The sequence below is a fragment of the Anabrus simplex genome, chromosome 4, assembly GCF_040414725.1.
Source record: "Anabrus simplex isolate iqAnaSimp1 chromosome 4, ASM4041472v1, whole genome shotgun sequence".
NCBI lineage: Eukaryota > Metazoa > Arthropoda > Insecta > Orthoptera > Tettigoniidae > Anabrus > Anabrus simplex.
The window spans coordinates 130,191,919-130,219,550 of record NC_090268.1 but is presented as its reverse complement, the minus strand read 5'-3'; the positions used below and the strand labels follow the sequence as shown (position 1 = coordinate 130,219,550).

The window sequence follows — 27,632 nt, the reverse complement described above, 5'->3', positions numbered from 1 at the left end:
TAATGGTCGCACCCTACAATTTTTTTCGAAAATTTTTGTATAAAAAGTGCGACGATTATGCCGTGAAATACGGTATGTGCCGTAATACGCGCTGAAATGCGTGGGTTCGCCTGTAATCAAAATACATAAATTCAGTTCTCTTACTAACTTGTCTAACTCCCTTCCCCTGGAGCAAGGCTTTTCAGAGCCCCATATTGAAACCCAAAATATATATTGTTGTTATTCATGAAAGCATACTCATTCTTAAAACCTAAAAGGCACTAGGCTGATGAAACAGGGGCTATTCCCAAACTATGGGGGTGACTCATATAAGAATAATTTAATACATTACGGAAAAGAAGAAAACCAGTTACAAACGTAGTCACCTCAAACCAATATGAAGGGGAGCTCGAGAAGGTAAATCACTCTCTATCCCCAAATTACAGTTACAGATTTTATGAAATTTTCACATTAGCTGGCAGAATTTATATTTTAGAGAAGTTGGTTACATATTAAAGTTTCGGACCTATCCCTCGGGTTAAACTGCGGACCTAGCAAGAAATAAAGATGTTAAATGGCCATTACTGAAGAACTGCTGCCTGCAGAAAGAGGCACCTCCCGCCTCCTGCTTCACATACACACACTTAGTTAGATCTTGATCAAATGGCCAAGAGACGTGAAAATCCGCAGTTTATAAACCCTCGGGGAAGGTTTGAGACCTTTCATGAATACTCAAGCCATAACCTCTCAATTTTATTGGACCATACAAAATTTACACTCAAAGTCAAAGAAGAAATCCAGGATTGGTCGAAAATTACAAAAATTAGCGGTTGGCTGGATTGAAAACTGGCGGAAAGAAAAGATAATATTGCCAACCCACAAATGAATGAACGAAATTTAGTAAAGAAAAAACTTATGAATACAAAATTTCTTCAAAAAAGGTTCTTTCACTTCGCACCAAGGTGCATGATCATAGTTTTTGTAGTGACATCTGTTGTAGAAAGTCCAAACTTCTTGATAAATGGTAACCAAAACACGTTGAAATTCACACAGTCCTGGAGACTTCACAATCACAAAATTAAGGTAGTGACATCTTTTGAGTAAAAGTTTAAGGAGGTCTAGTTCCAAGTTCACTGTTCCTCCAGTAGAGGAGGTTTTATTGGCACAAGATTTAAATGTGCAGCGTAGAGATGTACCTACCGGTACAATTATTATTATTATAGGTAATGGGTAGGGACCCTCTTAGAGGCAGCCCTGCGCAGGGAGTGGCGCCCTTGCCTATGTGAGTCCCAGAGCATACTGACCCAGTGCGTAACATCTGGTAAAGGGTCCCAGCTCAGGGTAACGAGTGAAGACCTCAACAGCAGCAAAAGCGGAGAATAAGATTCGGTACAGTGGAGCTAGCAGAGGAGGCAACCCGTTCCTCTAGGGGTAGTACAGATGGAACCCACTGCCTTGTGGGATGTGGAGGGATCCTTAACGCTAAGGGAATAAACCCCGAAAGAAAATCCTCAGTTACGTTAGGCCTAGCAAGCCAGTAAAAGAGCTTATTTGTAGTTGCTTTCAAAACACATAAGAGTCTCGGAATGCATTTATCAATTAAATTAAGATGCCAGCATGAGCAGACTCATGTCAGGGATGATGGTTTATGGCCTGATTATAGACAGGGTCTAGCAAAATGCGAAAATGCCAGAGGAGACTAACATGGATTGGGACCATCAACTTACTCAGTCTCCCAGGAAAATGTGAAGAACCAGCGGACCTCATGGAAAGGAGGAAATTAATGATACTGAGGTTGAGTGAAACCAAATGGAGAGGGAAAGGAATGAAGAAATTAAGAAAACAGTGTACACTGTATTGGCATGGAAATGACAAAGAGATGAGGAATGGTGTTGGTTTCATCATGAGTAAAGATCTAGAAGGAGTCTCTGACATTCAGTATGTTAGTGAGTGAATAATAAACGTGATTGTGCATTTAAGGAAAGAAAAACTAACTTTGGAAGAGGTGTCATCATTATCATTGTACAGTTCCAGTTTCCCAGGTACTGTTAAGTTGGTATAGGTGTATGCACCTCAAACTGGATGTTATCAAGAGGATAAGAACCAGTTTCTTGATGATTTGGAAAAAGCTATTAGTAAAGATATTGTATATTCATATAATTTTTCGCTGGCTTCACTCCATCCAGGAATATACTCCTTCCTAAAACCTCTAGGAATAAACTTTTTTGCTATACTGGTCACTGCGCCCACAAATCTCTCATAATTTTCACTAACAGGTGGAATCCAACCCAGACATTTGTCAAGGTTCTCAGAAAATTCAGGCCAGTTTGCCTTTTGGAAATTCCATCGCAGTTGTGGAGTAGAAGTGATAATGGGCACTTTCACACTTGTTTCAATAATGACTGGTCTGTGTTGACTGTGAGGAAAGGCACGTAGGACTTTGTGTGATGTTGGTAGGGGCAGACAGTTATCATCTGTTGATACAAAGCATAAATCAGGGTTGTAGTCCCGTTTCCATAAAGCTGATCTAAAAGTAGACAAGGTGCATGTGATGTGTGTCAACCCAGGTGACCAGAGCTTCGCCATTGTCGTCATTAACACTATATTTCCATTTGGTTTGATGACTATTGAAATCACCAAGATAAACAGATGGATGTGGGTAAATTGGGACTACAGAAGGAGGCCACTGAACAGCAGGTGGTTTGTAAACATTTATGACTTTTGTCCCACTTACATCTATGACAACGATGTGGATGTCGTCGTTGGTGTTAGTAGAAATCAGATAGGCATTCTCTATAGTATTGTGAACATATGTAGCTATACCATAGACCTTGTTATATGTTGCCCCTATGAGATCATATCCTGGAATATTTCCTCTTGAGTTTAGTTGGCCTATATCTTCTGTATGCGTTTCTTGAATGGCAATTACATCAATGTTGTTTTCTAGAGCAATTTTAGATAAGTATTCTCCCTTTGCTCTGTTTATGCCTTCCACATTGATCTGTAACATATGGATACCAGGTCCAATTCTTCTTAAGTACCTACCTCCCTCGCTCAGTGGAGGGGACCCATCGCGGCTTCGGCCCAGCAGGAAGGCTTTAAATGAATGCAACGCCCATGCTCGAAACACTTGGGGGACCAGTGTTGCTCACGTCCGTAAGTTTAACCCGAAGATACCCTACACGTGTCCCCTGGGTGGTGCTAAGAGAGCAACAGCCTTTTGGCGGCCAAACAATCTTAGCGATCTCCTGGCCAATTTACATATCAATACCATTCTATAAATGTGTCCAAAAAACTGGAGTCTTCTTTTCCTTACTACAGTTGTCATTTTTTCAACTTTTAAATATAGCTCTCTGTTTGATTGTAGTCTAAATTCAGCATTGTTGTTTCTTGTAGGTCCCAGTATTTTTCTCAAAATTCTTCTTTCAGTTTTTTCTAATTTTTAAAGATTCCCAATTCTTGTAAGTTTAAGAGTTTTTGCTGCATATAAAATTTCTGTCCAGGCTACTGTTTGATAATGTCTTAATTTCAAGTTCCAGGATAGAAATTATTATTATTATTATTATTATTATTATCATCTGTTTCCTAAAAGACTTTGCCATATTGACTATCAAAGGTCATGAACCTTAAGTGGAGCAAGCTCTGATTTGCAACTGGGTTGTTATCCATAGAGGTCGTTGCGTGTTTGGCCCGAGAGAGCTAATTTATTTCACTCAAGTCCAACGGCAAGCCGGTGAGGACCCCCCTATCCGTCACCTGGGATGCGCCACGTCAGAGTATCACCTCTTCACCTGCTACGACACCATAGTAGGTTCAGGTTCAAGATCAATAAAAGGTCTAATGGGAGGGTATTTTCAACAGAACAAAGGAAGGCAGTATCTCTCAGAATGAAAAAATATTGGGCTGACAGGAAATCAAGAAATCCTTTATATAACTGACTTTTTTTTTTTTTTTTTGCTAGTTGTTTTTTACGTCGCACCGACACAGATAGATCTTACGGCGACGATGGGACAGGAAAGGGCTAGGAGTGGGAAGGAAGTGGCCGTGGCCTTAATTAAGGTACAGCCCCAGCATTTGCCTGGTGTGAAAATGGGAAACCACGGAAAACCATTTTCAGGGCTGCCGACAGTGGGGTTCGAACCTACTATCTCCCGAATACTGGATACTGGCCGCACTTAAGCGACTGCAGCTATCGAGCTCGGTATATAACTGACTAGAGTCGTCCAATGTAGGCCATAAAATGTAAAAATAAAATTAAATAAATTATCTGTTTCCATAACTTTGAATAATCTGCTCTAAGTTAGCTTTCCTACTCACTCAGGCTGAGCGGTTCAGATAGTAGAAGGGCTGGACTTCAAAGCGCAAGTTGGTGGGTTCGATCCCAGCACAGTGCAAGGTATTTGAAGGTGTTCAAATATGCCAGCCTTGTGTTGCTAGACTTACCAGCACATAAAAGAAATGCAGGACACTATTCCAGCACCATGACACCTCAAACATAGGATATAAAATTATTAAGACATGAGTAGGAAATTAATATTATAAAACATACAAAGCAAGGTTTAATCTATTTTACCCACCTTCTTTAAGGAATATATTGATGCAGTTCCAAATAATAATCAAGAATTAGGAAAAAAAAAAAAGAATAAATTAAAACAGGAAACGAACTTACTTCTAAAGCAGTTTCTGCAATAATGGCAAGCACTTTGCCCTCCCTTTGTCTGACATCCTTTCCTGATACTCGAAGCTTCTGTGCCAGCTGCAGTAATCTCTGAGAATTCCGATATGCTGTTGACTTCTTGCGAATACATGCCTCCACCAGCCTCATACGATCAGAACACTGTCTAACTGCAAAATGAGGGTTATTCATTAATCTATAAAAAATTATTTACAATGGAAAAAGAGCTATGAAATCAATAATTGTACAAAACAACACACATTCCACTTTCAAGTATTGGAAAGGATAAAAAAAATGTGTGTCAAATCAAGTCATATATAGAGAGATAGGAACAAGAAAAAGAACACATAAGAGGATGCATGTGTGTTGTCTTCCGAGTATTATGGTTTGACATTACTTTTTCACTTTTTTTGAGAAGTTGCTGGTGATGTTTTGGTACTAGGCCCTATTTCCTAAAAGTTACAATTTTGCAGGTGACAGGAAACTGTCAGACAGGTTTACATGTTGCCACTTTTGTGTTTCATAAAAACTTACAAGTTTAAAATTGTCAAGACAGTTTTGTTGGACAATTTTGTAGATTTTACGATAATTTTACAAATGTCTCTTTCACAAAACTTTTGAACCAAAAGGTAAAATGCTTAATACATCACTGAAAAACAATGGTAAAGATCTATGATACTCCTTGTCAATATTATAAAAGTTATTTAATCTATTTTATAAAATGCTGTACATGTTTCAAGAATCTACTTATTCTCTTAATCAGTAACCAAACATTCTACCAATTAATTTGAGGACTTGATACCTACCCTTCTCACAACATACTCTAAATGAGTTAAAGACTTGAAATATAAGAACTGTCATATAAATAAATGTTTAAAACGATATAAAAACCAAAATTTTTCTTAAAATTCTAGTAATGTCACTAAAAAATTGTGCATCTACGATTTACCTTTTTTTTAACAAGTTGCTTTACATCACACTGACATAGGATTTATGGCAACTATGGGATGGGAAAGGGCTAGGAGTGGAAAGGAAGCAGCCTTGGCCTTAAGGTACAGCCCCAGCATTTACCTGGAACTAAAATGGGAAACCATGAAAACCACATCCAGGGCAGCCGACAGTAGGGTTCTAACCCTCTATCCCCTATATGCAAGCTCACAACTGCATGCTCCCAGCCACATGGCCAACTCGCTTGGTCAATTTAATTTTTTCGTTTTTATTATTTCAGCTCCTTCTGTTTGAAACTTCCTCTGAATAGTTAATCTCTTTCTGGTTGGGTGTGATTTACACCTAGCTTTCTGTTATATGATATGGCTGTTTGTATACAAATCCAATCGTGAATAAATGTGGCCGACCTTGACTTGTGATCTGATACCTTTCAGAAGCATGTGAGCCAGTTTTTATAACATCTTCCTTATGCCTGTGCGACTAGACCATAATGGTTAAAATAATAAATTAGGTAAAATGCTGACAAATTTGTCGAATTGTAGGCTACAATATAGTGTTATGAAGCAGATATGTATCATTATTTGTTGACATACACTGGCAGAAAATGAAATCCCAACCCCGAGGAGGAGTTGTGCTAGATAAACAAAATTCAGGAGGCGTGTTTGCACATCTGAAAGATGACACCTATTCACATTTTCATGCTAGTCGATGAAGAGTGGTAAGACCTTCAAAGCAAATTTGCTTTAAATACTCTTCGTGAGCATTACTCATCAACTGGTGGATGAAGAAGGCAGTATTAGCACCTTACTGAGAATAAACAAGGCCGTGTAAAAGGGCTGGATGTCCTTTCCACGATATTTCAGAAAGACTTGGCAGGGATATACCCACAGTGCATTGGTGTTGGCAACAATGGTCAAGGGAAACCATTGTCTGAAGAAGACCAGAGCCAGCCACACTCACTCCACTACAGGAGGGACGACTGCTGTATTCGCCTCATAGCTGTGGTGCATTTTACTGCATCTAAAGCAGCCAATAGAGCTTCAGCTGGCACCAGAGTGATACAGCGAACTGTAACAAATCTATTACCTGAGGGACAGCTCTGACAAGGAAAGGGCACGTAATGGGAAATCGCCAATCTTACATAAATTTTGCACATACGTTAAATGGGCCAAGAATAACACAATGGCCAAAATACTTCTTTCAGAAATGAATTGGCACGACCTACAGAAAGCGTTTAAGTTCGTATGTTTGAATTGGCATGTTCAGCTACGCGCCGCATGCTGGGTTCACTCATTGAGAGGTCACTACTGCATACCCTACCTGCAACTCACACTGTCCAACAGCTGATTTGAGGCTAGGCTGACAGACGCTTAAAAAGGAAGGCTGTTGAATATTGGAGAATGGTAACGGGTCTCACTTTTGTTTTCATTGGTAAAACAAAAGTTCCATTGTATCAAAAACAAAAATTATTTATATTTGTGAGAAAAGCATGTAAAGAACAGTGGGACGTGTCACAACAAATTGAGGTAAATAGCACGTACTGTCAGAAAAGAAAAATGATTTTTCCCATTATTTTGGTTATGATTTGACCATCCAGCAGTGGGCTATGCAAGTTATTCATGAAAACAATGCTGGGGGTTCAAAGCATGCCTCACATGGATACGTAACTTTAAGAAGCACAATGATATTGTGTCGTGGAAAATATCATCTGTAACAATGAAAAAGCAGACCAACAAAGAAGTAGAAACCATGGCAGCAGCAGAAATATTCAAAGAAGTTAAATCTGTTATATATAGAGTCCTATGGCCCCAAAAACGTGTGTAACAGTAATCAGAGTAAGTTCAACCTGGAGATGTGTATGAAAAGGACATTGAATTTAAAAGGGGAAAAATCAGTTACCGCCGCAGTGCAGTCTGTGGTGTCCACCACCCACGGTTACACAATACTGCTGAGAGTTATCGCAAGTGGCGAACAGCTGATGATGATCCCTCCTGGTGCCACAACTTACTGTCAACCACTACATGTATACAGGTTTAGAGTACGGAAAGGCTTTGTTTGTAGATCACTGTTCGATTATTAAATTTGGATATCATTTTCCCGCAGAGGAACACCATCTTGAAAATTCAATCTCTGACATACCACCAATTATTGTCTCCTTGTTTTTGTCCCATGTGGCAGTACACCTGGTACAGAAGTTAGAACTTGTCCAAAAACTCCGGGAGACTTTGAGCATCCTGTGCAATTAAAGTGGTGACTTAAAATGCTCCACTTGCCCGTATCTTCACTTTGTTAGGTGTGGTTGGTTTAGAACTGCTTTGAGATTTCAACATTTCTACCATGAACATCATTGTTGCAGAAACTATAAGGAGTAACATAGTACCCTTGTTATGCTGATTAACCTTCTCTTTTCACCATAACACTCTTAATCTATTGCCTTTATTGAGCCACAATCAATGCTGGAGTTAAATTATTTCTCTGAATGTGACACATTATGAAATTACTAATGGAATAAGAAAGAAGATCAGTGGTGCGGTACCTCAACGAGTGAACCCAGCACGCGCCGCAATCTTGCATAGCAAAGTGCACCAATTCAAATATGCAAACTTTAACGCCGTCTGTAGTTCGCAAAAATTAATTTTGAATTATAATCATTATAAAATATCAAAACCATCTTATTAACAGTGCTGATGGTGGTTGATTATTATAATAATTAGTCATATACAGTAGCATCAGCACACTAAATTTTTATTTCCGAACCATTTTTCGGACTCTTAACATCCATCATCAGTGTTGAAATTATTTTTAAAACATTTGATTTTACACAAGTGTGTTGTCACATTGACTTGTAAAACAGTTAAAATGGAGCCCTGTTGAGATCAACTGTAAAATAAGAAAAAGAAAAAGTGCAAGAGTATGTACACAATACATATAAAACTTAATAATGATGTAACAAATATATAGGACATACCATAAGAAGGGCTGGATTATCCTCGTGATCTAGTATTAGACAAACATTCAGCTTTAAGTACGGGGCACGCTGGAAGCACATGATAATACGTCACCTCAAGGTTGTGAACAATATGTTGCTTGAGACCATTTCATTTAAAATTTTATCAGGTTCCATTATCTACATCAAATTAAAAAACAACAAATCAACACTGAACTCTTTGGAAGCTATTTCCAAAATACAATCAACGGAAATAAACGACGAAACTATAATGGTATCATATGATGTGAAAATCATTCCTATTAAAGAGACCATAGACTTAACAGAAGAAAAAAGGACTACGATAGACTAAGTCACACAGAAATTAATGAAACAATAAATTTATTAAGTCTAATATTAGACAATAATGACTTTACTTTCAATGGGAAGTACTACCAACAAAACACAGGTTTACCAATGAGGAATATGCTATCAGGTTTCTTAGCCAACATTTATTTAAATAACCTTGAGGAAACCATCTTGGACATACATCAGAAGGAAATAAAATTATGGGTCTGTTATGTTGACGACATGGTAGTATTTTAAAATGGAGACCTCATTACTCCTGAAACACTTCTGAGTTGTTTAAATTTGCATGACAGCAACATCAAATTCACTATGGAAAAAGAAAATGATAAAAAGTTAAATTTCTTGGATCTCACATTAACAAAAAACACCAATAGGATAGATTTTGATATTTTTAGGAAACCCACACAATCCATCACCACCATCAACAAAAATCCAACCACCCAGCAACTCACAAACAAGCAGCTTACAACTGCTATATTAATAGATTATTAAAAATTCTCAAGAGTAATGAAAACAAACTGAAAGAAATTAGAATTTTTAAAAAAATTGCTAAAGCAAATGGCTACAACCCAGAAATGATAGACAAAATTATATGTAAAAATTAAAATGGAGAAAAAAAAAGAAAAAAGAAAAACCATGAGAGAAGAAAGGAAATCTCTGAACGTAGTCAATTTGTAACATTTATACATTTTGGAAATCAAGTTTTTAAAATTGCTAATATATTTAAGAAATTTCAACTCCAAACAGCATTTAGAACCAGAAATAAAATATCAGAACATATATATAATGCACATAGTATCAACAAAAAAGATGTCTACACCAATTCGGGAGTATATAGGCTCACTTGTAACGACTGCAAAATGTTTTATATAGGAAGGACTGGTCCGAGCCTTAAATCAAAGATATCAAGAACATTTCAAGGCAATAAAGTTCAACAAATATTCAGCTTTTGCGGAACACATTCATAACAATAATCATAAATTTGTAGGGATCGAAAAGAACATGAAATTAATTGTTAAAGGTAATTACGGATTGAAATAAATACCCGCAAAAACATTGTAATTTTCCTGGTGTAGATAACGGAACCTGAAATTTTTTAAAATGAAACAGTCGCAAGCAACATAATTGTTTACAACCTTGAAGTGAAGTATTATCATGTGCTTTCAGGGTGCCCCGTACTTACAGCTGAACTTTTTCTAATACTAGATCACGAGGATAATCCAGCCCTTCCTATGGTATGTCATACATATTTGTTACATCATTATTTTAAGTTTTATATGTATTGTGTGCATACTCTTACACTTTTTCTTTTTCTTATTTTACAGTTGATCTCAACAGGGCTCCATTTTAACTGTTTTAAAACTCAATGTGACAACACACTTGTGTAAAATCAAATGTTTTAAAAATAATTTCAACACTGATGATGGATGTTAAGAGTCCGGAAAATGGTTCGGAAATAAAAATTTAATGTGCTGATTCTACTGTATATGACTAATTATTATAATAAATTAATTAACTCCGCCATTGTCCGGTCCCAAGTCCGGAATGAGAAAGGAGGAGGGTTTGCTGGTCTGGCACCCAGCTGTAAAATTGCCAACGCCGAGTGTTGGGCGGCGGGAAATAACCTGACTCCCTAAGGGGGCCAACGGCTTCGGGCGAATGAGCCCCTTTGGGTGGGGTGATGGTCCCCACAGTGGAGGAAATGCCACTGGAATCCATTATGCAGCGTCTGTTCTCCAGGTTAGGGGCGGCTGCACAAGGCGTCTGTACTCCAGAGGAGCGGCCTCATTATCACCTCACTGGATCACATCCAGAGTTGTAATTCGGGACCTAGTCCCACACAGGTGACACCTTGACAGTCAACCATGGAAGGTCTTTTAAGGAATACTCCACCGGCTGAACCAAGAGTTCAGAGAAGGCAGCATTCGGATACGGTGGGCTGCCACCTGAAAGATACCGTGAAGTCGGAGGCACGGAAATACCCCAGTACTACATACACGAATGAGACAAAATCAAGAATCAAACCAAAGCAGATAACATACTTCTCTACACACAACATAAACTCACTCATGCAAACCGGTAAACTAAAAGTGATCACCGACATAATGGACCAACACAAAATTCTTATCATGGGATTACAGGAAATTAGAAACACTGACCAGGATGCCTTGGAATCTCAAGGGTACAGACTTTATAAAGGTATACCCGGGAAGAGAGTGATGAAGAATGTCCCACAATTTGGAACAGGATTTTTGGTCAGCCTTAAAATAATAAACTCAGTTCAAGAATTCAGATCACAGTCTCCACGACTCTCAACGCTCACCTTAAAGGCATCTAATAAAATCTATACTATAATAAATGCCCATGCTCCCACTAATGATAAAAACAACTCCTCAAAAGACCAGGAGGAAACAGGAGAATTTTGGGACCTATTGGACCAGACCATAGATAACATCCCCAAACACCATATAAAATTATTAATAGGTGACTTCAACGCTCAACTAGGCAGAGAAAGAAAATACCGTGACATCATCGGAAAATGGCCAGCACACAAGAAAACAAATAAAAATGGAGAGAGACTAGTTGACCTGTGTAGAAACCATAATTTAATCTCAAAATCTACATGTTTTAAGAGGAAACCTCAAAAACTCAAAACATGGAAACACCCTGACTACACTAAAGGAGAATGGCAACTGGACCACGTCTGCATGGACAAATACCACCACAAAGAGATCTATAACGTCAAAGTCCTCCGAGGAATAGACACAGGTTCAGATCACTACGTAGTTAAAATTAAAATTAAACTCACTCCCCAGAGGAGACAACAAAAGCAAGCCCTTAAAACTAAAAGAAAAATAGATCCTACCCAGCTAATCTACAACAAAAATTACCAGAAAGCAACTGAAAAAATAAAAATCACAGACAAACTTGAAGACTTAGTACACAAGCTTAAACAAATTGCAGAAGACCTAGCTCCAATTAAACCACGTAAAAAACACCAATGGTGGAACAGTGAATGTGATGAAACAGTGGAGAAAAGACATCAGGCATGGCTATTACATCAGTCCCAAAAGACAGAAATATCCTATCAAAAGCTAGTAAAACAGAGAAAAGAAACTACCCAAGTCTTAAGAAGAATAAAAAGACAACATCATAAGGACACCCTGCAGTTAATTGAAGAACAGTTCAGTAAAACTAAATCAAGGGACTACTACAAAACCTTCAGAAAACAGCTCCAAAAATATGAACCCCCGACCCTACTGATGAAGGATGAAGATGGTAAGCTGGCCCATAACAATAAAGACAATGCAGAAATTCTGGCTAAACATTTCAACAAGCTTTTAAATTGTGAGGAACCTACAGAACTCCTTCATTTGGACACCAACACCCCGATAAAAACATCACCAGAAAACATCAATCCCCCCACAATAAAGGAAGTCTACCAAGCTCTGAATAAATTAAAAAACTACAAAGCGCCAGGAGAAGATCAGACCTTTGCGGAAATCTGGAAATATGCAGGAACCTCAGCAAAAGTTGCCCTCCATCAACAACTTGTCTCTATCTGGATTAAAGAAGAACTACCAGAACACTGGACAACAGCCCTCATTCATCCTCTGCACAAAAAAGGGGACAAAACCGACCCTAATAACTACAGGGGAATCTCTCTCCTAGACATAACATACAAAATATTTTCAATAATCATCCTTAATAGGATAAGTTTACAACTTGAGAAAGAACTAGGAGAATATCAAGGAGGTTTCAGACCCTGGAGGAGCTGTCCTGATCAGATCATGAGTCTTAAGTTGATAATGGACTATAACAGGAGAAGAAACAGAGATATGGTGATAACATTTGTAGATTTCAAGAAAGCTTATGATTGCATCCATAGAGAATCTCTGTTTAAAATTTTAAGACACCTTGGACTACACCCCAAATTAATAAACATGATAAAATTGACTCTCACCAATACCAAGTCAAAAGTGAAGTTTAGGGGTGAAACGTCAGAGACATTTGAAATTAAAACTGGACTACGGCAGGGAGATGGGCTCTCACCACTATTATTTAACTGTGCTCTAGAAATGGTAATGAGGGAATGGTTTAGAAAATGTCCCCCCAAAATAAAGATTGGCCGAAAAATCAAAACAAATTGCCTGGGTTTTGCTGACGATTTAGCATTACTAGCAGTGGACATAAAAGAAGCAAAAACCCAGATATCAGAACTTCAAAACATTGCAAATAAAATTGGCCTCAAAATATCATTTGAAAAAACAGAAATTATGCCCCAAAAACCAACACAGCTAAAAGAAGTCACCATAAATGGTAATAAAATCAAAATAGTAACTCAGTTTAAATATCTTGGAGAAGTAATAACACATAACTTAAATGAAAAAATCTCAATCCAAGTAAGAACAAATAGATTAGCTAAAGCACAAAAATTAACATGGGATATCTACAAAAAGAAATGTCTATCAATAAATTCAAAAATAAAACACTACAACACAGTTATAAAACCGGAAGCTACATATGCAGCAGAAACACTCTTTTACCTGAATAAACAATCAAAGACTGACAGACTTCAGAAAATTGAAAGGAGGATTGGAAGAACCTGTATCAACAAAAAATATCAGAAAGATGGACAGTGGCGGTTAATACCTAACAAAGTCGTGTACAAAGAGCTAGAACCCATTACAGATACTATGCGTAAGAGGAGACTGGGATTCTTTGGACATATCATGAGGATGCAGGACTCAAGACTTCTGAAACAACTAGTACAACACAATCTCGTCTCAAAAAATACCACAACAGGATGTAAATGGATCAGAGAAGTAAGAGAGGATCTGAAGGAAATAGGCCTTACAACAGAAGACACCAAAAATAAGATAAAATTGAATACAAAACTCAAGAATACAAACCTCCGCTTTACCCTTACACAAAACAAACCAACAACACGCACATTTTCAACTGAGGAAAGGGCACGAAGATCGGAGCGTCTGAAGAAGTACTGGGAGGACCGCAAAGCCCGAACAATCCCTTCAAAGAGACCTGAACGACGGACTGACTAAAGTGATCCTATGTGGTCATAAAAGAAGAAGAAGAAGAAGAATAAATTAATTTCTGAAAGAAATATTTTGGCCACTGTGTTACTCTTGGCTCATTTAACATGTGTGCAAAATTTACGTAAGATGGTGATTCCTTGGTATGCTCCCTTCCCTTGTGAGTTGGATGTGCTGCAGCATCCATTCCACTAACTCCAAATCAAAATCACTGCCATCTTTGACTTCAGTGGTGTCAAGCTACAGTTCATTGGAGGGTGGAGTGAAGATCTGTTGTGGAGATCACATGAGAGCCATCTCTGTCTTGGTGCCAGTGATGGCCGTAGTTTGGTAAGGAGGCAGCCAGCTGAGCGCTTGCAACCAAGCTGTCTGCAGCATTATACAGTGGACCTACACCAGGAGTTATGGCCTGGGAAGCACTCTTGTAGTCATTCCAAGAAACATGACAGCGGATTTGTACGTCGGACTGGTGACTGAACCGGATGTGCTGCCATTCATTTACAGTATTCAAGTGGATGTTTTCCCCAACAGGATAATGCTCATCCTCATACCACCATTGTCATCCCATGTGTTCTACAGACTGTTGACCAGTTGCCTTTGGCCTACTTAAGTTAGTAGAATCATTAGCAGAGCTTCTGCAGCGAAAGCATGCATGAGAAAATTACTCAGTATTTCCTTCAGTAAAAGAACATCAACAGATTATCCACAACTCCTATGAAATATGCCCTTTTGCTGGTGTTTTAGGTACGATATTAATAGTACACTCACAAGAATCCAATCAACTGGAGGCAACAGAACTGAAATATACCCCAATCGGAAGGGATACTTTTTTCAATTGATGTTCAAGTGATTAACAATCCTAACTTCCACATCAGGAAGTAGTTCTGGCCAAGTTCTGTAAATGACAGTTTAATAACTCCCATATCCAAGCATGGTTTGAAGTGAGAACAAGTTACAAAGCGATCCTGAACAACGTGAAAAGGATGATAGCGGTCTGTAAAAGACTATTTTCTGTTCTTAGCTGGGGATTGTGATTCAAATGTTGAGACAACCTGTTTATGCTGATTTCATGCACCAAATTTTATGGCTGTATTCAAACAAATTGGATGGGAGTACGCTTAAAAATTACTTGATTCTGCCACTGCCTTCCTAGATTTGCACTCTTTGTAACTCTTGTGATAGTCAACATTTCTCAGAAGTAGTTTGAAGAAATGCAAGAATCTTAACAAGTTAAACTTTTCACACAGTGTTAACAAACAACTTGTTAGTACATACATTTAACAACTGCTTATTTATGAAATGAGGCCTAACTCTACACGATGGTGAAAACTTACTTATGGTGACTTCTGGCATTATTTTTGGAATTCTTTCCTATTGTGTCGATAAACGATGCCTTCTACTTTATCGGCCATGTTAATGATACTGATTCTGCGCCGAGGGGCATTTTCTGAACCAGGAAAAAGTAAAGAGGTTCGGCTTACAATTATGTAAGTACGGTAACCTTATAATAACTTGTACAGTGCAGCACTCATCATAGCAAGCATTATTGTGAACAGGTTTAAATGGTGGTAACTTTATGCAATTCACATGAATTTCTATAACAATTTATCTGTGAGAACAGGGATGTGGATCTGAGTGTTACACATCAGACAGTCCTAGCAATGAAGGTGATGTATAATAGTGTAATCAGGTGATTTCTACAGTCTCTGAATGAGTAGGTTCTTATTCTATTACTGTATAAGGCAAGGTGAAGATGGATGGTCTTCTTGATGAGTCATAGGTCGCTCATGTAAATCGCTCATAATGTAAGAAGCTATAAGATGGGGCAAAATACATGAAAATGTGGTAGTTTAAAATAACCTACAGATTAAAAGGACATCTACAGACCTACATGATATGTTTATTGATTCTGTAGGCATCAACTCAACTAAAAAATTCATATAGGAGATTCTAATACTGTCACTACAATTATTTCTCTTTTGAACAACTAACACAATAAGTAAGAATTTTGTGATAGAAATCTCTTTGCAGAATCGTCCCTACCATGTAACGGTAGCATAGTTAGCCCAAAATCATTCAACATTTGAAGAGAAGCAATCAGATCCAAATTCTCTTGAATGTCTTCATCCTCGTCAACAATCAAATGTAGACAAGCTCTGAAACAAAAGAATTGAAATTTACACGGCAGCAAAAACATTGAGACGGAACACATAATACCCTATTCAAGCAATGCTGAAAGAACTTATCATCAAATTTCCCAACGTCTCTGTATCTTCATAAATTTGCCATTGGCCCACAGTTAGCAATTCTTCTCCTTACTACTTATTTACTTTCAAAAGTCTTTCCATTTGTAGTCAAAGACCAAACAATAAGGAATTCCATCCATTTAGCTGAACCTGATACCACAAGAAATTTGTTATTTTTGTTATTGAAGTATACAAATAAAAAGAGGAAAAAGCCAACAGGAGGAGAAGAAAAGTGTAAGAACTTACCAACATGGATGAAGATGTAAGCCTACAAAAATGTACCTCAATACATTCAGATAAAATTGTTAAAGGTAGAATGCTACTGAGGAGAATTGGAACAACTACACTCTCGCCAACTATTCCATGTGATTGTTGTACTGGATTTCAATACTTGCATGAATTTCTAAGCTAGCAGTTTCTAAACGAGTAATTGCACTCGATATAATTCCAAAGTTCAACTATATACCGTATATATGCCAGACTTTCTGACAAACTGTTGGAAAACAATTCCTGCCCAATCTTGATAGAAGAGGCAGAGTATTCCACTTGTATTTACTGCAGATGTGATACCGAGAAGCAGTTTTGTGAACACTAGTTCGCATTCAGTATGTTGAAGATGAGTTTGCACAGCTATAGCTGTCGTCAAGCCGCCAAACTATGACTGAAATATGACGCGTCTACGAAAATAGCTCAAAATATGACCTTATGACAAAAAATAGCTGAAATATGCATTTATATGACAAATAAAAATCACATAATTGTGACGATAATCATCTGATTTGCACCACCATCCAATCAGGCAAGAAAATAGAGGCAAAGAAAATATATGACTTAAACATCCGAGCCCTAGTGATAACCTTCTCGCTATAAATTTACATGGAATAGCCTTACTGAAATTTAACCAGACGTGAGAAAATATAATCTAACTTCTGAATTCAGCGATGCGCTCTGCCATATCTTGAGGTGTATCACATTTTTACTTAATTTCAGTGTAGAGTATTAAAATTAAGCAATCGTTTACTTTGACGCAAGTATAATAGACTGATATAACTTGAAAACAGTATTTTTTTTAACCCATGGGTAAATAATGCAAGTATCGAGCTCAAATTTTATTATTATTATTATTATTATTATTATTATTATTATTATTATTATTATTATTATTACTTGTAATACAGAGATGCCAACTATTATGATTTTATCATAATAATTATGAATTACCCATCATAAATATGCCTTTAAAAATCGCACTCCACAAATTACGATTTTTTGTTGATTTTTAACTCTAAGATTATGAAGTTAAAAAGAAGGATACACAAGGAATGCCATTACAGTTTGAATTCTCAGAATATTATTTTCGGATTTCTCAGTAATCATTTATACCCCTTTCCTGTCCCTCATTTAAGAATATTTCAAGTTTTCACATGCCGAACGCAGTGTGTGCTTCCAGTACCGGAATAACAGGCACCTGTGAAGTGGTATATCTTGCGGAGTTGTCTTTGTTCGTCATATGATCAGAATTCGATGCAAGTTCTTTTGTCTTTGTTTCGGCGGCAAAGTGGTGACAAACTCCTTTCCATTGTGAATACTGTATGCGTGACTGCTGAAGAAGTATTTATTGCGATTTTGGTTGCCAAATTTACACATATTGCTCTTCTAGGATATATGCTAATCGTGTGTTATGAAATGCAAAAGGTTAGAAATAATGAAGCGATTTCTTGTGCAGGAAAATACATGTGATGACATTACTGTGACTAGTGACGCTAGTAATAAACCAGAAATAGTTCAAAAATTTAAGGAGGAATACTCGAAAGAAGGCGCCGTTTACTGCGTTCCTCAAAATCTCATTCACACGTGTTTTATAGTGTGCGCAGCTACGATTTTTCAAATGCACATGATGAGGAAGAACAAGACTGAATTCTGTGCTAATATGAACTCCGAACTGTTAAGTGCTCTGTTAGTGCAGAGGATGCACATGATATCAAAAGAAAAAGCTACCAGTGTACGTTACCAAACAGAACTACAAGCTGCTAAGGGAGCAACTACAGTACTCAACAAAAGAAATGATCCTTCAACCTCCACTCAGATTGCAGATCACCTGTTACTTTAGCAAGTAAGAATCATACACTCTTTATATGCCAGTCTTTGAATATGTAACATCTGGTTGAACTGTATGTTGTTCATTGATTTTTCAATGATAGGTAAGATCTCGGAAGAAAACAATTCTACACCCCCCCGGTGTCCTAACGGCTGCATTACAAAAATTGCCTTTCTTGGAAGTTGGCATCTCTGGTAGTCGGATGATCGCATTGTGTGTGAGGTTATGTCATGAAACATGTGACGTATACAGACATTTATATGAGTTCAGTTAATATAAGAACCTGTAATTAATAGTATATAATTTAAGATTACCTGTATATATATGATGTGTAATCCACTACAGTATTGTGAAACACACTGTAACATCCAGAATGACGTATCTTTGACATTCTGTACATTATATCTATGTATTAAGCACTCTAGAATTTACGAGAAGGTATTTGGTGGCATATCCTTCTAGAAGCCCAGCCAGGTAACCTATATAAGGAGACAGTCTCGATGGTGAGAGGAGTTACTTTTTAGTAAGAGTTATGGTTTAATAGGAATTGTACTTGTGACCTCGTGTTGTGGACATGCTTGTAAGCAGTCAACTGTTTCAAGGTTACAATCTCCATGTGCTTAGTGATAGGCAGTTGTTAAAAATGGTGGTTTGTGGATGTTTCCATAGCAGTGTTTTGTTGCGACGGCAGTTGCTTAGGTTATGTGCGTGTTTAACGGGTAACTTGCATATAATTAATTGTAAATAAATAAGTGTACCAACTGACAGCATTTTGTGTGGTCTTTGTGGCTACATCAACTTAGTTTTTATCTCTAACGAGTTAACAACTGATATCGACCACGTTATTTGCGTATTTAACTTGTGAAAATTTGAATTTATAATTCAATCTTTACAACATCGTAATGTAATGTACTGTACTGTACTGTAATACAGTACTGTAAAGGAGGAATTATAAATTCAAATTTTTACAAGTTGATACTTTGAAAATACGGGCTCTAAAATGACATTTATAACGTGCAATTTGCGTATTTATTACAAAAACATGTTCTCCTCTTTCATTTCTGATTTTCTTTATGGAACGGCAGTTGACGAGTATTACTATCGACTCCAGCCTCGCCTTCGCATGTCGATAAGAGAGCTCGCAAGTGCATATAGCGAGTAAATGATACTGTACCGAAGATGATCGATCGCATTTTGTGGCAAGTGTTTCAATTTTCTTACTCAAACAGCGTCACCTAACCTAACCGTACTGTATGTATCATGAGAACATATTCCAAGCGCAACTAGAGACATAATAACCTTCTCGCTATAAATTCAACCAGAAATTTAACTAGAGGCAAGAAAATATAAACTAACCTCTGAAATCAATGATGCACTCTGACATACCTTAAGCTGTATCCCATTCTTACTTAACTGCAGTTTTTAGCATTAAAACTAAGGACCTGTACTACGACAGCCAGATAAAAGTGCAGTTTAAATTTATGTTGCAGTTTGCACATTTACTTGGAAGTTCAGTTGGAAACGCGTACTACGACTTTCGTTTATGTGCAGTCTGGGAGAATATTCTCGAGATTAGCTATGCCGAAGTTGTAGAGGCAGTTAACGCTCTTATCTGGGACTTCGCTACCGTAAGAATCAAGATGGCTGCACATCAAGATGAATCTACATCTTCATGATGCTGTACGAAATTAAGTTGTTACAATGTAATCTATGTACATATTTATAAAGTATGTAATGCTTTCTGTCCAGCTATCACAGAATTCTTAAAGATTTCCCAAGCTAGCAAGTAGTTGCTAATGACTATATGAGTTGCACACAAGCAAGTCAACAGTAAGTTTCATGGGTAGCAGGGCAACATTGTCTACTGCTATACAGTTTTCGTGGGTTCAAGTACCAATGTTCTAACACTTTTTTTACCTTCTAAATGTTAGTCGGTAGGGTACTAGAGGGGATAGTACACATTTCCTAATAATTAGAATGCGTGTCAAAAGCGTGGGTTCTATTCTAAATCTATCCGCGATGCACATATGGAAGTTCATGGCGATTCGTCCGTTGAATGAAGATGCCAAGGAGGTTATATTTCTTTTTTTTTTTTGCTAGTTGCTTTACGTCGCACCGACACAGATAGGTCTTATTGCGACGATGGGACGGGAAGGGACTAGGAGTGGGAAAGAAGCAGCCGTGGCCTTAATTAAGGTATAGCCCCAGCATTTGCCTGATGTGAAAATGGGAAACCACGGAAAAACATCTTCAGGGCTGCCGACAGTGGGGTTCGAACCTACTATCTCCCGAATACTGGATACTGGCTGCAATTAGCGACTGCAGCTATCGAGCTCGGTTATATTTCTCTGTCTTCATAACAACTTGCTAGTAACTAATTCAAAGTGAGATAAATGCTTGCCAGTTACTATACTCACATTGCACTGAAAAGAAAGAAACTAACTACTTATTCAATGAGCAAACAATAAATTGAATTAATAATAAAATTAATGATCCTACGCTACATCAGTGGCATTAATTACGAATATAAACTTTACTTTCTCCGTAACGCGCATCCTCGTAAATAGTAGGCCTATTAGACAAAAAAAGATACATAACCTGAATCTTAACTTTTGCGTCCAGGTTACATTTTCAGTCTTTTTATTTTCTATAACAATTTCAATTTCGTTATGCAGTTAATTAATTTTAACATTTCTTCGTATGTGTAGAATTTAGTGCTAATTCTGTTTTTGACCTGAACTTCCACATTATGGCTTAATAAGAGTCTGATATTGGATTCTAATAATACAATTTCAAAAGGAATAGAGCTAAACAAACGAAAACACCAGGGAACATGTATACCACAGCGCTAAATTTCACTGTATTTTCAGTAACCTTATTACCAACCATAAAAATGTTACTACATCTTCCGCTTTACAATACAGTCGTTAAAATCCGTTGGTAGTACGCAAGAAAATATTTAACTTCTAGATTGCAAAACTGCAGCCTACGTATCTGCCTGTTTACCTGACAGTCGTAGTACAGGCCCTAAGTGAACATTTACTTCAGCCTTTATTTTTAACGAGTTAATAACTGCTATCGGATACATTATTTACGCATTTATTACAAAAACATGTTCTCTTCATTTTCATTTTTCTTTACGGAACAGCAGTTGAAGGGTATAACTAATCGACTCCGACATCGCCTTTGAATATCAACGAGAGAGCTCCCTAGTGGACATAAAAACGAAACGACACCGAAGATGATCAATTACATGTAATGTAATGGCTGCCTGCACAAATATCGGATATGGAAAAACATTACACACGCTTAATTGCTTATAATAATGGATGTGTCAATGATTGGACTCTCGCTGTAAATGAAGGATAATACACAATTTAATATAAGAATTTTGAAGGGACAGACAAGAACTGACATGATGAGGTTCTCGTTATATATCGTACTCACTACAGAGGACTTCTACTTATCATCATTATCATCATCATCCCACTCCAGTCACCCAGGTGTGGTTAACAAGCCTCCTCCACTCCTTTCTGTCCTTCCACATTTCCTGCTCAATTACTTCCGCCAAATCCAATCCAGCTTCTCTAATGTCCTTCCAAATTTGATCCATCTACCTTCTTCTCTGTCTTCCAACTGATGTTTTTCCCTTAACTTATATTTCCAATTCCCTTCTTGCTAGCCATACCTTTCCCATTCTTATTACATGTCCAAACCATCTCAGTCTTGCTTTCTGTATGTTCTGTACTAATGGTTCTATATTTAGCTCTTCTCTGATTTTAATATTTTGAATTCTATCTCTTCTTGTCTTTTTAACCAATGTTCTTAAAATGTCATTTCTACTGCTTGGATCTTACTATCTTGCCTCTTATCAGTTACCAGCGTTTCTAGTCCGTAGTAGTGGGCTTTTACTGTATAAGCATATTTCTTTATTAATAATTAAAAGGAGCAAACAGGTCACGAATAAAGTTCATATATCGGAATAAACAAAATGGCAGGTCAGCGTGGCTAGAAACAATAATAATGTTATTATTGGCTTTACATCCCACTAACTACTTTTATGGTTTTTGAAGATGCCAAGTTGCCAGAATTTAGTTCTGCAGGAGATTTTTACGTGCCAGTAAATCTACCGAAAGCAGGCTGACGTATATGAGCAGCTTCAAATACCACCGTACCGAGCCAGGATCGAACCTGCCAAGTTAGGGTCAGAAGTCTAGCGCCTCATCCATCTCAGACACTCAGCCCGGCAATAAGAAACAGCTGTGGAAAGAAGAGGCATGGACAAATGAGGAAACACAGAAGGACAAGGATAATCTCCACATCTCAATACCGTACGCTACCATCATGATATCGGTGGCCTCCCTCCTCATCAACTGCAATTCTTCCATATAAATTTCTTGTCAGCTCCTGAAGGACTCATTCCTACTTCCCATCTTTGTCAGGAGGCATTGACACGATTGAGGGACTATCACAATAAATCTCTGATCTTAATGAAGGAAGTGTAGAATAGAAAAAAGGCTGGATAAACACAGGAGAATGGAAACATCAATAAAGGCAAATATGAGTGGTTTAAGACTAGAAAACAAGTCAATACAGAAGGAGAAAAGGTGCCCAACAGGTCATTATAATTAATGGAAAAGAACAAACAAGAGACAAATACATTACATACAGAAGAAAGATTGGAACTTGGAAGGGAACACACACTAGAAAAAAATACAACGATAAGTCGGTGTGGGAAGAGGGAGCAACAGAAAGAAGAGACATGGCCAAACATGACATTGTTAAGAATATCTTTATCCTTTTGTTTTCTTCCTGTATGTCTATCTCTTCTAACCAATGCTCCCACTTCCTTTCCTGACCTGTCATTCTGCTTATTCCAATGTGTGTTCTTATTGAAGTTCCTATGTTTCTAAACATGACTTGATATTTCTTTATTGGTTAGTTCTATACAACAAATGTTAAAAACATGTAAGTTCAAGTCAGAATGAATGACCAGTCCTCAACACAGTTCTGCAAGCAATGATACTTCAATAAGCAAACTAGTGGATATTTTTAATGCATAATTATATTTTATCAATAACTCATTTAACTCTTCATAACTTACTTAGCCAGCTCCATGGAAGGATCTACAAGACTGCCAGATGAATCAAAATATTCTCTTGCTACTTGGAGGACCAAAGCAACACTGCGTTCAAAGGGAACCTTTTTATAACTTTTGCTGCTACGGCGCACTTCCAAGATATCAGATGCTGCACGAATGTTGTGAACATTACCAGATGACAACAATGTCTCAGCATAAATCTGCAACCATTTCAGACAACAATATCAATGAAGACTATTTTGAAAACCTGCTCAACGTGCAAAGAAATTGACAAGTAAGTCATAGAATGAGGATAAAAACAATCATGGCTGAGGAATAGGATACAAGGTAAATAAACACTTAACCCCAGTTAAATACTGTGCCTGTATGAGCCTGAACAGTTCCCACACCCACTGCTTCATGTACAATCTTCTCAGACAATGTGCCTAATCTCAGATACAAAACATTCCACTCCTGTCTAATTGCAGCCTGTATTCTTTAACATCACACCACATCATATCAGACAACAATAAGCCTTTAAGCGCTTATGGCCTGGGATGCCGAAGAATGAGAATCTCCCTATTCACCAAGATATTACCAATTCACCACAACTAGAAGGAAATCCTGTAGACCAACCTGGAAGAAAGCATTGATCTAACATTCCTAACATAGTTTAGCCCCAGGAATTTTTGGAAGTGTCTTTCTCATGACTTTATTCCCATCAGCAATCCATCTTTCATACCTGCTGGCTTCAATTCGTTCCACTATATTTAGATACAACAATTTCACCCAAGAATCTGTCTCCACCATCCTTATCCCACCGCTGTTGGACTTGGAGTGAAAAGTGACAGCTGAAGAAAGTGTCACTAGCGTGGATTTGTTTAAGGTGGATTGCAGCTCGCCATGAAGTGACCCATACACTATAATCTCAAAATCACCATGGCACATATACATGAGACATGTGGTGTCAAACACCTAAATAGCAACGGACTGCCATTAACTCGAGAAAAACCGAGTGGTGCCTTCATAGCCAGTCCATCACAAGAGTGAAACCAGGCTTCATCATCAACTCCTGTATGGTGCACTCTGCTCTGGCACAAGACTTCATGGAGCCCCTTTGAGGTGCTTCATGGATCAGCTAAAGCATACCATGAAAAGAGCAGGAATTAACACTCAATCCCGGAAACGCTTGCTGAGAATCGTACACTTTGGCGCCACACTGTTTCTACATCAGTTACGGTGTTTGAAGAGGAACGACGACAACTTAAAGAGGATAAACAACAAGCATGGAAGCTGTCAGCTCAGCCCTGCCCTCCCCCAGCCATTCAATGTGATCTGTGTGGACGTATGTTTCATGCCAAGATTGGGCTACTAAGTCATATAAAACATATTCACAAAGCATTGTGAGTGTGAAAATGTAAACTGCCGAAGAATATGTTTACTCAGATACGAGTTGCAGCTGATGACGAGGACGAGACGTCAAAAAACAACAAAACAACTTGTTGCAACATTGGAAGGAGTGCCTCGGTCTTACTATTAATAAGGTTGACATTCTCCAGTCTGAGATTGTGACGCTGTTAAGCAAATATGCAGCATGTTGCGAGCACATGTCCTCTGTAGGAATTCGCTAATTCCTCAGGAACTAAATGAGCCAACTCATGTCACGGCAAGTCACCTGGCTGAAGGAACTGGACAAGCTGCTTTAAAGTGGCTGATAAGAATTCTCATATCTAAATTATATTTTTGAATTTACGGTATGTGTATCTGTGTGTTTTGTACTTTTCATACAGGCAGCAAACAATAAATAAAATTAACTTACGTGTTTCTCTGGCAACTGTCAATAAATGTACTGAATTTCTGTTATGTCAAGAGGAGTAATCTCACAACATGAAAGAAGTTATCATTTCAGTATTTTCCAGCTAATCTGGTGAGAACATTTACACTCAGAATACATACTGTAAGTTGCTGTATTCTAAGACTAGCTGTAGAAACCATTGTTCAGGGGTTAGTTTTGTACAACTGGAGAAAATAAATCTCCATTACAACTCAGTATGCCATCTAGTAGAGTTGAGTGGCAGCAGAAGGGAGACAGCACAACTCAATGTTACTGTTGGTTAGTTTGAGATGCTTAGGACATTGTAGTACAGTTTATAGATAAAAATCACAGATATATCTCTTATTATTCCTTGTACTGTAAAAATGTATGAAAAGTTAAAGATCAGAAATTATATTTTCAACACCTATTACATTGTTGCTGAACAAAGATGTTTTTATCTGCACTTTTTACTAAACATTATTTTATTATTTCATTGTGACTATAGAAGACTCTGGATTGTTCTGTGGACAACATGGAACAAAACATCCAGCAGAAGTGCTTAAAATGAAGCAACACTGCCATCTCGAATCTCATATTTTACGGCACTTGTCTATATCTGATCAAAAACTAGATATTGGCTTTTCAAGCGCTTGCTCTATTAACAAGCGTTTCGTCTTAGGTCTGACACTAGACTCGTCAGAGTGGGATGTGTCAGACCCTACCCACTGATGCTGGGGTGTATGCAGGTGAACTTATCAGAAGCCTATTTATGAGGCACAGTCTGATAACTGCATACGGGAGATAAAACTCCACAATGGAATTAATGCCCGCCTAGCGATTCCAAATGGAAATTCTAAGTTCCCATGGAGGGAATTAGATATTTTTCCACCAATAGACGAAACGCTGGTTAATAGAGCAAACGCCTGAAAAGCCAACATCTAATTTTTGATCAGATTTTTGATATGCTCTATTGGTGGAAAAATATCTAATTCCCTCCATGGGAACTTAGAATTTCCACTTGTCTGTATACCGGATAAATAAAAAAAATAAACATTTTAAAATAACAAAAGTAATGTTTTGCACTAATTAATGTGATTATTAAAAATTTCAAATAATTGGAAAAACTCTGTTTTCCAATTTAAACCCTAGAGCAGTCTTTTGCTCTCTTGTAAAATAGGTTCCTGTTATATATATATGATATCTCCATTCTTATGCGATGAAGTATAGTTTTTAAAGGAGAACTTTGATAAATCCTGTTTTGGGATCCCTTAATACTGCTATGCCACTGTACACAAAACAAATAATGTATAGCCTAGTGCACAATCTGACCATCCCTGAACATACATACCAAGTTTCGAGAAATTCTCTTACGCCATTTTCCCATGATGTTGCAGCAGACAGACAGACAAAAACTGAAATGAACCTACTTTAGATATCTGTACACCTAATCTGAGAATTTCATCACCATAAGACCTATCTGTGTCAGTGCGAAGTACACCAAAAAAAAATTCTGACAATAAAATGGAGTATGGGGCAAAAACCTGAACTTTACAGATAAAATAATAATCTATATACATAAAATAAGAATTTTGTCTGTACATTGCTCAGAATTTGAAAAGAATGGTATTCCTGTATCGGTCATGTCCACAGTAACAAGGAAATACACTTTGTACTGTCTGTCTGTCTGTCTGTCTGTCTGTCTGTATGTATGTGCACGCATCATGAGAAAACGGCTGGAGAGAATTTAATGAAAATCGATATGCAAAGTCGGGGAATGAGCCACTATAATCCAGGCTATAAATGATTTCACTCACTCTGAGTGAAATGGTAGTTTAGGGGAAGGCCCTATCAATAAATACTACATAACTGAAGTTATATAGAATTAAATTTCCGGTCATTTATGTCTTGTACATATTTACTGTACCGGCTATGAACACAGATATTCATTAATTTGTATTTTTGTTGCCAAGACCATATCAACGCCGAGCCATGAGAAAATGGGCTAACAGAATTTAATGAAAATCGGTATAGAGAGTCGGAGAATAAGAAACTACAGTCTAAGCTATAAACAATTTTATTCATCCTGGATGAAATTGTAGTTTAGGGGAAGGTGCCTAAAATTTAATTTTTAAATACCTATGTATTGGTCCTATCGAAAAGTACTACATAACAAAAGTTATAGAGAATACAATTTCTGATCATTTAAACTTTATTCAGTTGTACCGTACCAACTATGATAAGAGTGGTATTTCAGATTACATAAAATCAGCTTCATGGTCCGTATCGCACTTCAATAGATTCACAATTAAGGCCTACAATATCAAAAGCACATAATATTTATCAACAATGACATAACATTGACCATTGTTTGTTGTGATGTTGTTTGTCTCTTATGCTGCCACTCAACTTCGATAGATTGGAATACTGCTGCGTACCGAGTA

General features: G+C 37.5%; 1 protein-coding gene across 1 annotated transcript in view; it reads right to left on the bottom strand.

The window, feature by feature from the left end:
* Positions 1 to 27,632, bottom strand: part of LOC136871696 (NBAS subunit of NRZ tethering complex) — a 297,103-nt gene that overhangs the window by 142,211 nt on the left and 127,260 nt on the right. The window contains exons 22-24 of the mRNA XM_068227188.1: positions 23,400 to 23,596; positions 15,995 to 16,107; positions 4,649 to 4,824 (exon numbers count right to left, since the gene is read on the bottom strand). Of these exons, the coding sequence (XP_068083289.1) occupies positions 4,649 to 4,824; positions 15,995 to 16,107; positions 23,400 to 23,596 (486 nt within the window). The remainder of the gene's footprint in view (positions 1 to 4,648; positions 4,825 to 15,994; positions 16,108 to 23,399; positions 23,597 to 27,632) is intronic.